This window comes from Rhinoraja longicauda, chromosome 29 (genome assembly GCF_053455715.1).
Source record: "Rhinoraja longicauda isolate Sanriku21f chromosome 29, sRhiLon1.1, whole genome shotgun sequence".
NCBI lineage: Eukaryota > Metazoa > Chordata > Chondrichthyes > Rajiformes > Arhynchobatidae > Rhinoraja > Rhinoraja longicauda.
The window spans coordinates 12,712,723-12,726,777 of NC_135981.1; the positions used below are offsets into that span (position 1 = coordinate 12,712,723).

The 14,055-nt window shown below is 40.3% G+C and overlaps 1 protein-coding gene across 2 annotated transcripts in view; it reads left to right on the forward strand.

The window, feature by feature from the left end:
• map3k3 (mitogen-activated protein kinase kinase kinase 3) overlaps positions 1-10,503 on the forward strand; it is a 92,528-nt gene extending 82,025 nt beyond the window's left edge. For both annotated transcript variants that reach the window (XM_078424948.1, XM_078424949.1), the window contains exon 17: positions 2,659-10,503. In XM_078424948.1, coding sequence (XP_078281074.1) covers positions 2,659-2,887 — 229 coding nt within the window. In that variant the 3' untranslated portion in view covers positions 2,888-10,503. The remainder of the gene's footprint in view (positions 1-2,658) is intronic.
• The last annotated feature ends 3,552 nt before the right edge of the window (positions 10,504-14,055 follow it).

Consider the following 14,055-nt stretch of genomic DNA (forward strand, 5'->3'; position numbering starts at 1 on the left):
GATACTATTACGACTTTCAAATGATATTTGGACATGTATGTGGATAGGAAGGGTTTACAGGGATATGGACCAAATGTGGGCAAATGACACTAGCCCAGAATAACGACTTGGTCGACATAGATAAATTGGGCCGATGGCCCAGTTTCCATGTCGTATAGCTGTATGACAATCTGACTCTAATTCACTAAATGAGGAAGAGGCAGGAGTAGACTTGAGCACGATGGATGTGGGAGACTGAGTGGTCTGTTTTTACATTTATGTTCTATGTAATTCTTTAATTGGGATTTTAAAAAACACACCTGAATCAATAATGTATTGACTTTAAATCAGAATATGTATTGAACATTATTTGAAACTACTGTGATATTGCTTCAGGATATTTGAACAAATTGAATAAAATGTTCCACTATAGTTATGATTTGGTGATTGGAATTTTGCCTGGAATCATAGAATCAAATTGCATGATTAGTCCCACTTCACTGCATTTTCTCCATGGTCATGTTAATGTTTTGGTACACATCCATACCTTGTTGTAGCTTCAGGCTCCACCCTGGGGAAATGACCAGCTGAGCAAACCTGATGTTCCAGCGCTATTTTAAAGATGTACTGCAGTACTGCTGAGATGTTAAACCATGCCCTCCTATGCCTGTCGACTATGGTTGTAAAGGATTTCATGTCACCTTTCCCGAGCTTTACTAGTCTTCTGGCTGACATATTTCCCACAGTCAAACAAATTGTCTTTTTAATGAAATTTCCTTTTAAGCAGCCTTATTAGTTCAGTTGTGCCCAAATCAGCCACTTTCTTTTACTTGTTTTACAACTGTTACTACAATTCCAATAATGGCACATTGCACTAAATCTCTTTAGAGCACCCTGAGAATGTAAATAGCATGAAACAAGTACACAAGCAAAATATTCCCTCTCTCTGAATTATTTTGATGCAAAGTCAGATATACTGAGCTCAGTTTTGATGGCTTTTATTAAAGTGATTCAATAGTATAGTGAATAATGGGGAGTTATGTTACATTCCACTTAAGTCATTGCAATCTTGTGTTACAGGTTATTTAATTGCTGTGAAGGTCCTGCTTAGTGATTAGTGATTGAAGGTAGCTTTATATACATATATTCAGTGCGATTGCTGTCAGGAGGCTTTTAATGTACCTTGATAGCCAGAGTATCTATTGGGCAAATGATGCTATTTCATAACACACCTTTTGTAAATTTGTTGCAAATGACCATGTGATGCTGGACACAGTAATCCACCCCATTCTAACTTCAACACAGCAGATGTTTGCTGAATATTATAGCATGAATTCTGTATAGGTCCATTCTTTCACATGGACTTTTGAACTTTTCATGGCTTCTTTGAGCAAGAGAATGTCGTGAACACGACTTGATCTCAGTGAAGGAGGGAGACTGGTGTCTACAAAATCCTTTAGCCTGCCTGGTGTGGCCCTTCATTACGCCACACTTACAGAATGTAGAAAGGCAGCAGAAAAGACCCGTGTCCCCAAAATCCGATATAGTCTGAGATTTCACAAAGTGAATGGTCTCCACATTAGGTTAGCTTGTTTTGATCTTATTCCTTGTGTAATGCCTTGGTGGATTGGTAGATTTTCATCAGGAGATTTGGATCTGGCAACGAGTCAGGACTAAATGGTGTGCTGGCTATTTATAGGGTGGAATTTTCCTATTTCACAGGCTACAGTCTGGGAGCACAGTAAAGAAAATAAGGAAATGTGGCAATGAAGGGAATGCAGTGCCAAGTGAGTTTGTTATTCCAAATGACATTTGACATGGTGTTTTTGCTGCATTATTGGGAGGAATTTTCCATGATAGAGAACAGCAGCTCAATGTTCCAGTATACCAGATCAGCCCTGCACATTCAATTAGATGCAGGCTAACATGCCTAGTTAAAAACATAGTTAAAAGAAGAGAATTTTCTGAAGCTGCAAGGCTTTTAACTGGGTATAATAACAAGGAACTGCAGATGCTGGTTTATCAAAGAAAGACACAAAATGCTGGAGTAACTCACCGGGTCAGACAGCATCTGGGGATCATGGATATATAACATTTCAAGTCGGAGCCCTTCTTCAGACTTGCGGGGTAGGGGAAGTAAGCTGCAAGAGTAGAGGGGCAGAAAAAACGCATGGCTGTTCTTAGGTGAACACAGATGAAGGAGATTTTTAATAGACAGATTGTTAGGGAAAGGCCAGAGACAAAAGATGTGAGCCAAAAGGATCAAGTTATGAATTGTGAAGCTTGAGGATTAAATAGTTGTGAATTGTGAAGCTGGATTAAGGAATGTAGGCAGAGGGGGAATGGACAAATCAGTGCAAGGTCAGCCAGGGTTCGGGGGAGGGGACTGAGAGGGGGCAAGGGGAAAGAAGGTTCAATGTTGAGTTGTAAGCTATCCAAGTAGAATATGAGGTGCTGTTCTTCCAGTATGCATGTGGCCACACTCTGGCAATGGAGGAGGCCCAGGACCAAAAGGTCAATATGGAAAGTGTAGTTAAAATACTAAAATTTTAACTAGGTGTGTTCACTTGCATCTAAATAGATGTACAGGACTGGACTGTTTATTTATTTATTTTCCTTTAAGTTAATACTGGCTCCATTGTGAAGTCTGGGGTTCTAACATTGTGTTTCTCTCTTCAGGAGCCTGGGGTGTACAGTGGTGGAGATGCTTACGGAGAAACCTCCATGGGCAGAATATGAAGCAATGGCTGCCATTTTCAAAATTGCAACCCAGCCGACAAATCCTCAGCTGCCTCCTCACATTTCAGATCACTGCAAGGACTTCCTGAAGAAAATATTTGTGGATGCCAAGCAAAGACCATCAGCAGAGGAGCTGTTCAGAAACCCATTTGTGCAGATCATTCACTAATGGAGGTCGTTGATGTGGAGCTGGGATTTATTTTTGAAAAACTATCTTTTGGTTATTATGCCTCATGCTCTATTCAGTCACTATACTCAGTAACACCAATCATAATGACAGTGCCTATACCCAGGATAGCAGTTTAGTCCAGGGGTATAGTGCGAATGTGAAGGGTAACTGCACGTCTGTGGGGTTCTTGATGCATCCGTGGACACCACTGATGGGCTGTTCAGCAGAGAATCACATCTCGGCACTACGTTCCAGCGGAGAAGGGCTGGCCGGATGGGGTGTGGCATTTGGAAGGAGCGTTGAAGCAGCTCAATTAAAATTTGTGGTATAACACGGAGCTAGAGATTATGACTGTGGTGCAAAGTATGCTGGATCTTGGTGCATAATGGAAGTTTCGCAACTTCTCCGCGGAATATATTGAACTCTAAAGTATCTTACAAAACTGCCTTTTTAACTCTCCGTCCTCCTACCTTCATCTAGAATTATTCCATGTAGACAAAGCCTTCTACCAGGTGGTGTACTTTAGGTTTTCTAATGGGACTTTGGCCTACAGAATTCCACTTAGCTATATTTGTCTAATTCATGCTTCTAGCGGAGGTGATATATTCTGTGTGTTTGTGTATGTGTGAGGCATCACGCACATACACACACACACCCCACATACGTTCACATGCATGTACATACATAATATGTATACCAAAGTCTGATTATTTTTATTCCATTTTGTCCAACCTTGAATGTCCTCCTTTATCTGGTGAGATTTAGATCAAGTTAAACCATATTGTGGTTACCAAGTGTCTAAAAACCAGTTGGAGCCTGTAGAATTCAACAATTGATGAACCCATTGTGCTTTTAACAATGTTGTGGGTCTCCATGTTGTGGGTGGGAGGAGCAGTTCATTTTTTGCACATGTTAAAGGTGCCAATCTTCCACAATGGAAAGAAATGGATTAATTCACCCATTTTAACCCTGTGCCTTCAGGTTACTCTGTAAAAAGAAATAATTTATTGCAATTCTTACTTTTTTGATCTGCCAGTGAATCCTTCAGTTCAACAAAGTATTGACACTGAAATTAATTTTAGAACTTGAGATTGTTGAATGACTCCATGCAGCAGCAGAGCAGTAACCTCACTGAGTATTGCCTCTATGGAATTCAGTTACAATATTGCTGTGTGGCTGACACGGTTTTGGTGATTCTTTGGTATCTGTAGTGATGGGTAATTTAACTTGGTGCAATCAGTGTTTCAGTTTTATTTTGAGGATTCCCACCCTATCTCTTGACACATAAGCAACCGTCTGCAACAGTTTTCTCCTCCCAGATGTGCTTGTGGTCTTCTCTGGTGTTATGACCCCATCAATACTTTTAGCCAAGACTGTTATAATCCTGCAGGTATGCTGGAAAAAGACCATACTTGCAGCACGTGTACAACGGTGTTGAATAATGGCAAGCAACATTCTCCACAAAGCTATTGTGGTTTAAATGAGTGTCTGCCCTGTATTCCTGGCATGCCCAACTGGGGCTGACTTTATGCCATTGACAACCTCATCACAAATGCTATTCTTTATCCAGTTGATTTTAGAAAAATGTCATAATGGATGGAAGTGGAAGCCATGAGTTTTAAGCTTTCTCTCTTTAGTGTGGCAACTATGTCATGAAACAGACCTTGTTCCACCCGAGTCTGGCAGCCTCTCCTCAGTGTTTTTTTAATGGGAATCTATCTGCACATTGCAGTTTTATTTTCATTAAAGGAATGTTCGTCAGGACTTTACCACTGATATGAACACTATGTACACTATGATCAAATAGCAGTCATATTATTGAAATGAAGACCCCTATTGTCACCAGACTTTCTTGTGTCAACTGAGCATCCGAACTTCAGGAAAATTCTTGCATACAGTGTTGATATCTTTAGAGTCCCAGACATAAGAATAGCCAGTCCATTATTTGTGGCCTTTCAGTCTCGTATATTCCCAGAATGATTGTACCAGAGATATTGCCCATCACTGGAACCATGAGTTGTAAAACAAATGGACAGAGATCTCTCTCCCATTTTCTGAACAAGACGGCTATCAACTGCTATCAGCTCTGTGAAGATGCACTTTCTTGAATGTATTTTGTACTGAACTTATTTTTTAACTTTCTCTTTGCTGATGTAATTTATGCCTCTTTATACTTTTATTTTTTTATTTATGAGATGCTATTTGGTTTAATATATGTATGTGTATATATAATCTATATATACATATATATAAGACGCAAGACTGTTGCATAAATCTAATGCAATTACGGTGCCTTTAAGAAAACGCAGCTGGTTTTGCAGATATTGGCAGGAGACTTTAAATACGTTCTGTGCTGCCCAGCATGTTGGGAAATAATTTTCACCAAATTGGGAGCAAAGTGGAGAAATGTGATAGAGGTGCAGTTTTCTGAGTCTTGTACAGACAGGGAGTGTGTTAATTTTGTGTTAAGTACTTGTCATGAAAATTAGAAATTATTGTGCCAGAGGAATGCAAGAGTAGAAATTTTGAAACGGATAACAGTTCTCAATTGAGAGCTGTTGAAAGTATATTGTTTCACTGTTTGTCTTCAGAAGGCTGTTAAATGGTTTTTCACATGATAGCGGATGACAGCTTGAGCAGCTTTCCTTGTCACTGTGAACCTATGTCCCTAGCTTGGTCCAATGCTTTGATTCCAGTCATTCTTGATATGACTGCACTCTCCTTGGCCCAATTCCTTCAGTAATTGTTCTACTTTCCCCCACCCATACTACCTCTCTCCTATAAGACATATCTCCCCAACTTCCAAAACCCTCTCAGGACTTGTGCAAAGGCATCTTTGATTATTTGAGGCTTAATAATCTATCTATAGTAAAAACAGAAAATGCCTGAAGCACTCAGCAGGTTGAGCTGAAACATAAAATGTATTTCTCTTTCCACAGATGCTGTCTGACATGCTGAGAGTTTCCAGTATGTTCTGCTTTTGTATCTGATTTGCAACACCTGATTTTTTTTTTAAACGTTCATTTAATTTTCTACCTCCACATTCTCTGTTATACCTCTGCATTCTCACATACTACTTATTTGCTTAATCAGTAGTATCTTGCATTTTTGGATTTGTCCAACTCCAGAGAATTGAGCAAAAATCGGGTGATTCAACAAGGGGCACTGCACTTATCATGGTAGTATCTTTTGGATGAGATATTAAAAATGCTTTCTCAAATGGATGTAAAAAAATTTGAGCACTGTTTCAGAGAAGCGCAAGGAAGTACCCACAATACCTGGCCAATATTTTCCAACAATCTACATTATCTGGCCACTAATACATTGTTATTTGCGTGACATTACTGCGCACAAATTGACCACCACTTTCTCCAATGTTAAAACAGTGTCTGCCCATCAGCAGCTGGGATAGAGCATTGAGCTGGACAATGAAAGATGTCCATGTTTTACTACCTTTAAGCTCGAGTCATTTTGCTTATCTTGCCGTTCATTCCACCTCTAAACCCTCTGATATTTACCAGAATGTTCTTTACGCTATTTTAGACATTCAGGAGATGCACAATTTGAACAAGTAACAATGAAGTACTTAAGAAGTAGGAAAATAATGGTCCCGACTTTCATAAAGAGTTCCTTTCTGTTCTTTCCTGCAGAACATGAAAAGCCACCAATTCCCAGCTCTTTCGTTTATTTTTCAGAGTTCAGAGAACTAGAAATTCTTTTGCAGGGTTTTGAAAGGTTGAGTATTATTTTTTTTTCTCTGTAATGTTCAACAGCTGTAGGCGGGAAAGGGGAGTGATTTATTCCTGGCACTTGGCAGCACACAACCTGGTCTGCACAGAACATCTGCGTAAAGTCTTCAATCACATGGGCATGGCAGGCTCAAAGAAGCACGAAAGGCTTGCGGTGCAAATATTGTTTATAAATAATGCCACATCACTTTTCATATTTTTGATAAGTAGAAATGCATTTATACCATTTTTTTTTTCTTCCAGATTACTATTTTTCATGATACCTGAATGTTTTAATTGAAAATAGAGACAGCCAAGTCTACTTTCCTTTAATCCTTTGGCACCAATTTCTCTCTGTCCTAACTGTTCCAAAGCAAGTGTCCAAATTCAGTGAGACATTTTATAGGTTATCTCGGCTGTTTCTTCAGATGGTTTGTCACAGCTACCTTTGATGGGATTTGTACTTTGATGCACTCAAACTGTGACCTGTTACCTTTGAATCTTTGCAACACTTTAGGTCCAGAAACTACTTAAACATTTGGAGTCACCATCAGACAACCTCTCTGCATGTCAGAGGCATCAGAAATTGAAAGTCAGCTTTGAGACCAATAGTGGGAGAGGAATTTTTGTAAATATATTGGCCTGCAGCCCAGCACAGGTATATTTTGTTGTCAGAGTATCTAGAGATTTGTGTGATCAGAGTTTCCTTCCACAGCTCCAAATCCATGACAACCAGAGACCGAAACACCAGGCTTGCAGAAGCAGATGTCAGGTGATTTTGAGCATCTGGATCGCAATTTGCCATCTCCATTTAACTCTGTTTTTCACGGTGTTTTTTAGTTTGACCCTGCATGACCAGAGTCTGAGAAGGGAATCTGTTGAGCAATTTTACTGACGCATCTTCTCTGGATGGTGTGGTGCAGTGCAACCTGTGCTCTTGAGCTTTGGATACAAACCAATGTCCACAAATCCCCTGAGTTTATGCCAGTGGGAAGACATTTCCGTGTGAATTTTGGGGTGGCAGGTTGGGCAGTCACCACATTAATCTCTTGCATTCCTGGCTGGGCAAAGAGCTGCGGAATCCTGGATGATTAAAATGCCCTCCCCCGCTGTTACAGTGAGTTACATGTGAAGGATCAAATCAAATCTGCCATCCTCCAGAAAAGTTGAAATATTCACTCCGCGAAGTTAAATAATCATAGTACGTATTGCCAATGTAAGAAGAAATCATGTGCTTTCAGAGGCCCACTTCTGACTAAATGTTGTGTGAATTACTCAGTGAATATTTTAATACCAAAAGTGCCCAGTCTTCACATAGAAGAACCAACAGCAGAGGGTACTGCTGTTGGTGTCCAAATATATAACATAACCACAAAGCCAAAGACATTATTGCATAGATGAGCCTGAACTGTACAGAATCATGTGACCCAAGCCTCTCCTGACTTCATCCTCGTCCTGAGCACTGCACGTGGAGTGGGCTGGGCATTTTGCATGTCCACATGCTTGCTAAAGAATCATCTCCCCATTCCCCCCATCCACCATTTTCTCCTTTATATCCCATGGGTGGAGGGGAGGGGGGGGAGGTCTGCCATTTGAAATATGACTGCACAAATCTTTTACCCATGTGTGAATCACCACCTGGAACTGAAACATGTAAATTTTGAACAGAACCCCCAGATGTAGTTGCTATTTCATACTTATTTGTAACAGGTAGTTTGGAAAGAGAAACCGATACACCCCTCTGAAAATCTGCCATGGTTTTGGTAAGTGAGCCTGGTATATACGACTTCTGTATAGTGTTAGAGGTATAGAGATATGTTTCAGCAAACTTGTATGTGCTTTTTACTGCGTTCCAGAATGGAAACTTAAGTCATGTATCATGCGTACATACCCCTCTTGGGGAAGATTTGCTCCATGATGCACTCATTTCAAACCGCTTGCACTCTTGGTTACAGAAATGAACACTGATAAATATCTATTTAATACTATTCACAAAAGTTTTTTTTACATGAGTATTGTTTGTCAGAAAGAGAACCTTCGCATATTGCCAACTCCCAGGCTGGAGAAAGATTGCCATAGTTTGATACTTTGGTGTATATAATTATAAATGTTGTTTTGCAGAATATATGCTTGTACAGTTCTATATATTTGTACAATGAAGTGCCACAATGCAGTTTTTCACTGCGGCTTTTACAGATTAGACTCTCAGTCTTCTAACGGCTGATGGATTCATTATGGTCATTCGGACATTAGTTCAGATTTTGGTTTGTTTGGCAAGTGTCCAATTTAATTGAGCTGGATGGATCATTTTCCCATTTCCTATCCATCACAATGGCTTGTGTGTTTGTTTTTCACTGATTGGCAAGCACAACTAAAAATTTGGAAATAAAATTGTAATTGTCTGCATTTTTCTTCCACCGGGGTTAATACTGAGGCTTCCAAGAAGACTGAACAATGCTAGCAGTAATGCTTAACAGTTGTCAGCCTGCTACATTATATCTTTGTACCAATATACGTTATACCCTGACTTTCACGCACCCACCCTGACTGCCATAACCTTGTAATTCACTGTGGGGTGAGTTGGAAGGGCCAGGGTTGTCTGCTGGCCAAATCGTGCAGCCGATATAGTGACGTCTGTGAAACGATGAAGTTTTAATCTGTTTCCATCTACACAACAGCCATCACGGTAGGTGATGACTTTCTGGATTACTTGCAGAAACATTTCCCATTCCATTTTTAATCAGAATTTGGCCATCCATCAAACAGCATGTAAATGCTTGTCAGTGATATCTGCAGCCCAATGAAGAAAAGTACACTCAGCAAGTTTGAGACAAACTCATCCAGAATTTCAATACTGGAAGAAATGTATCCCCTAATTGGGATTTGGATTACTAGTTAAATGGGTTCATGGTCACAATGGAAGCAGGTATGGGTGGCACAGGACCAGTTTGTGATTGAAATTGACTTTTGCAAAACACACTTGTATTTCAGTGACTTTTTGAACTAATCTCTGCCCATTTGAAGGTTGTGAGAATTGGGTGTGGGGTTTGCAGCAAACTTGCCAAGAGGCCTCAGTATCACCCTGTGGAATACGATGCCCTAGGTGCATCAGTGGAAGTCTTAATCTGTAGGTATGCACTTTGTCAAAGGGAGCTTGGCCTCGTGCTGGTCTCATTGAGTGTGCATCTCCCCTTTTGTACTATTCCTACAGTGTCGACTGCAAACCAAGAAATTTCAAATTCTGTCCGGCCATTCCATTTCCAAAAGGAATTGTTACTGCAAGCAATTATACTGCAGCCAGCCAAAAGGGAGAACAATTTCACGGACTCGTCAGTATTTTAAACCAAATACAGAATTGTTAAGGATTAAAATGAAAAAAATGCTGGAAATGTAAAGTTTTAAAAAAAATGCAAATTGCCAGACTTGTGCAAAAGCTTATCAGAATCTGAAGGGGCTCTGTTGAAATGAGGGTCCCCATGATATTAACAACTTGCAAGGTTTATTTAATGCCAAAAACCACAGACCACTAACACTTAAAATATGATTGCTGATCAGCGAGTTACCATTCAAAGAATGAGGAGATGAGAAGGGACCGTGATAGAATCTACTTGGCGAATGCCTTGTTTTGAAGTACAGTATTTTATGTATTTTGTAAGTGTGACCCACATTGCAGCAAATGTATGTTTGATACATTTTCTTTAAAAAATGCTTTCTGCATACTAATATATGCACTACATACACTAATGCAATTTATTTTGATAAGCTCTTACATTCAGCATTTAAAATGACTGTATAAATTGAACAGTATCCTGTATTGATGTAATATAGTTTTTAATCTTTTATTCCCCGATTGCAGTATTTTATACATTTGTTTATTGATGCTTGTACGTAGCATTATATGTTTTTAAAAGTTTTACAAATATAGACAAAAATGATATCTTGATACTGTTATTTGGCTTTTTATTTGCAGCTTGGGTTTCTGTATGTTTTATTGGATTTTGTGGTCTACTTTGGATCAATCAATTGTTTCCACCATCCTTCCCTTTCATTTGACCCTCGGCTACCTCTGATCTGATCCTGACCCACTGCACAGTACATAACACACGTAGGATTCAATAATCCATTCTCTGCAGCAAGAGAAGATGATGAAATTATACAAGGAGTACAAGAAAATAACTGCAGATGCTGGTACAAATCGAAGGTATTTATTCACAAAATGCTGGAGTAACTCAGCAGGTCAGGCAGCATCTCAGGAGAGAAGGAATGGGTGACGTTTCGGGTCGAGACCCTTCAGACTGATTATTCAAGGAAGTTGGTTAAAGTGCCTTTTAATACAATTCAATTATAAATACCATCTATGAATGTTGAGTTCAGACTGGTCGCAATTGAAACTGTTGAGGCTTCTTGGTGCCATCTGTTTGGCCGATTGACTGGTCAAAGCTCTTCTGAACCGCCACATCACCCGATCAAAATTGCCTGGGGTTTGGATGCAACTGATATTTTCATTGGACATCCAACCCCAACAGTGGTTGGCATCCTGCTGCTGTGCCCATCTTCAGAATTTCTAAACAAATCTTTTTCACTTGAAACAATTAAGATATTAAACAATTTATTTTCTTCGATATTCACCGAGGAGAAGGATATTGAATTATGTGAGGTAAGCGAAACAAGTAGAGTAGTGATGGAAATTATGAGGATTAAAGAAGAGGAGGTACGGACACTTTTGAAAAATATAAAAGTGGATAAGTCTCCAGGTCCTGATAGGATATTCCCCAGGACATTGAGGGAAGTTAGTGCAGAAATAGCAGGGGCTATGATGGAAATATTTCAAACGTCATTAGAAACGGGGATGGTGCCGGAAGATTGGCGCATTGCGCATGTTGCGCCTTTGTTTAAAAAAGGTTCTAAAAGTAAACCTAGCAATTATAGACCTGTTAGTTTGACGTCTGTGGTGGGAAAATTAATGGAAAAGATACTTAGGGACAATATATATAATTATTTGGATAAACAAGGCCTGAATAGAAACAGTCAACATGGATTTGTGCCTGGAAGGTCATGTTTGACTAATCTTCTTGAATTTTTTGAAGAGGTTACCAGGGAAATTGATACGGGCAAGGCTGTGGATGTTGTCTATATGGACTTCAGTAAGGCATTTGACAAGGTTCCACATGGAAGGTTAATTAAGAAGGTTAAATCGTTGGGTATTAATAGTGAGGTTGCAAGATGGATTCAACAATGGCTGAATGGGAGATACCAGAGGGTAAGGGTTGACAATTGTATGTCAGGTTGGAGGCCAGTGTCTAGTGGAGTACCCCAAAAATCTGTGTTGGGTCCACTGTTGTTTGTCATTTACATAAATGATCTGGATGATGGTGTGGCAAATTGGATTAGTAAATATGCAGATGATACTAAGATAGGTGGTGTAGTTAATAATGAAGTAGAGTTTCAAAGTCTACAGAGAGACTTGGGCCTTTTGGAAGGGTGGGCTGAAAGATGGCAGATGGAGTTTAATGCTGATAAGTGTGAGGTGCTGCATTTTGGTAGGACAAATCAAAATAGGACATACAGGGTAAATGGTAGGGAATTGAGGAATGCAGTGGAACAGAGGGATCTGGGAATAACTGCATTGTTCCCTGAAGGTGGAATTTCATGTGGATAGGGTGGTGAAGAAGGCGTTTGGTATGCTTGCCTTTATAAATCAGAGCATCGAGTATAGAAGTTGGGATGTAATGTTAAAATTATACAGGGCATTGGTGAGGCCAAATCTGGAGTATGGTGTGCAGTTCTGGTCGCCAAATTATAGGAAGGATGTCGACAAAATGGAGAGGGTTCAGAGGAGATTTACTAGAATGTTGCCTGGGTTTCAGCACTTAAGCTACAGAGAAAGGTTGAACAGGTTGGGTCTTTATTCTTTGGAGCGTAGAAGGTTGAGGGGGGACTTGATAGAGGTTTTTAAAATTTTGAGAGGGACGGACAGAGTTGACGTGGGTAGGCTTTTCCCTTTGAGAGTGGGGAAGATTCCAACAAGGGGACATAGCTTCAGAATTGAGGGACAAAAGTTTAGGGGTAACATGAGGGGTAACTTCTTTACTCAGAGGGTGGTGGCTGTATGGAATGGGCTTCCGGTGGAAGTGGTGGAGGCTGGCTCGATTTTATTATTTAAGAGTAAATTGGATAGGTATATGGATAAGAGGGGATTAGAGGGTTATGGTCTGAGTGCAGGTAGATGAGACTAGGTCAGGGAGAGTGGTCGGCGTGGACTGGTAGGGCCGAACGGGCCTGTTTCCGTGCTGTAGTTGTTATATGGTTATATGAATGCTGACTTTGAATATGCTTTCTTTCCCTTCTGCACCCGTTTAAACTCATTGGCAGACTTTTAATCTAATCTTCAATGCCATTTTTGAAAATCTGATTTGCTTTTATAACAATTGCTGTAATTCTCACATTGTAATCTTCATTTCCAAAAGAGAGGATGAATTGTGGGTAAGACAGTGATGAGAATAGAATTTATGTAATTCTCTGGTTGGTAATCTGAGGATTTGGACTGTTAGCATTACTTGAGTTGCAATAACTTCAGATTATTCTCATCTCGAACCCACAACGTCCTTCAATTTACTAATTCTATCACTTGTATATTAATGATTTGGATGAGGGGATTGACGGCTTTGTGGCCAAGTTTGCAGATGATACGAAAATAGGTGGAAGGGCAGGTAATGTAGAGAAAACAGGGACTCTGCAGAAGGACTTGTATAGGTTGGGAGTGGGCAGAGAAGTGGCAGGTGGAATATAGTGCAGCAAAGGGTGGAGTCATGCACTTTGGTAGTAGGAATAAAGGTGTAGGTTATTTTCTCAATGGGGAGAGAATCCAGAAAGCAGAGGTGCAAGGGACTTGGGAGTGCTGGTGCAGGATTCCCAAAAAATGAATCCACAAGTTGAACCAGTAAAGAAAACAAACACAATGCTAGCATTTATTTCGAGAGTGCTTGTATACAATAACGGGTGTAATGCTGAGGCTCTATAAGGCGTTGGTTAGGTTGCTGACCTCAACCATTGCCTGTCCATTCCTTCCAGACGCCGCCGTGCAGTCCCCGCGTCTCGGTGAGTGGGTCAGGAGAGTTTTATTTACGGAACACTGTTCGTGACATAGTACCGTAATACAAAGTACGTATCAGTACAGTATTACGAACATTGCTTGTGGAACATATAACACGTTTACTTACAGCAGCACAACAGGTATGTTCAATGGTGTGTGTACTGTCACATGTATGTAAACATAATCTCTGCGAAGCTGGGCCGAGTGGCCTGCACTCCACGGGGGAGGATGGGCGGGGTTACATCGGGACGGCGCCGCTAGTTGCTGAGGCGCTACCGGGGAGTAACTAGCGCCGCTAGTTACTGGAGTAAGCGTTAGTTATGAGCTGGTTACTGAGGCATTGCCGG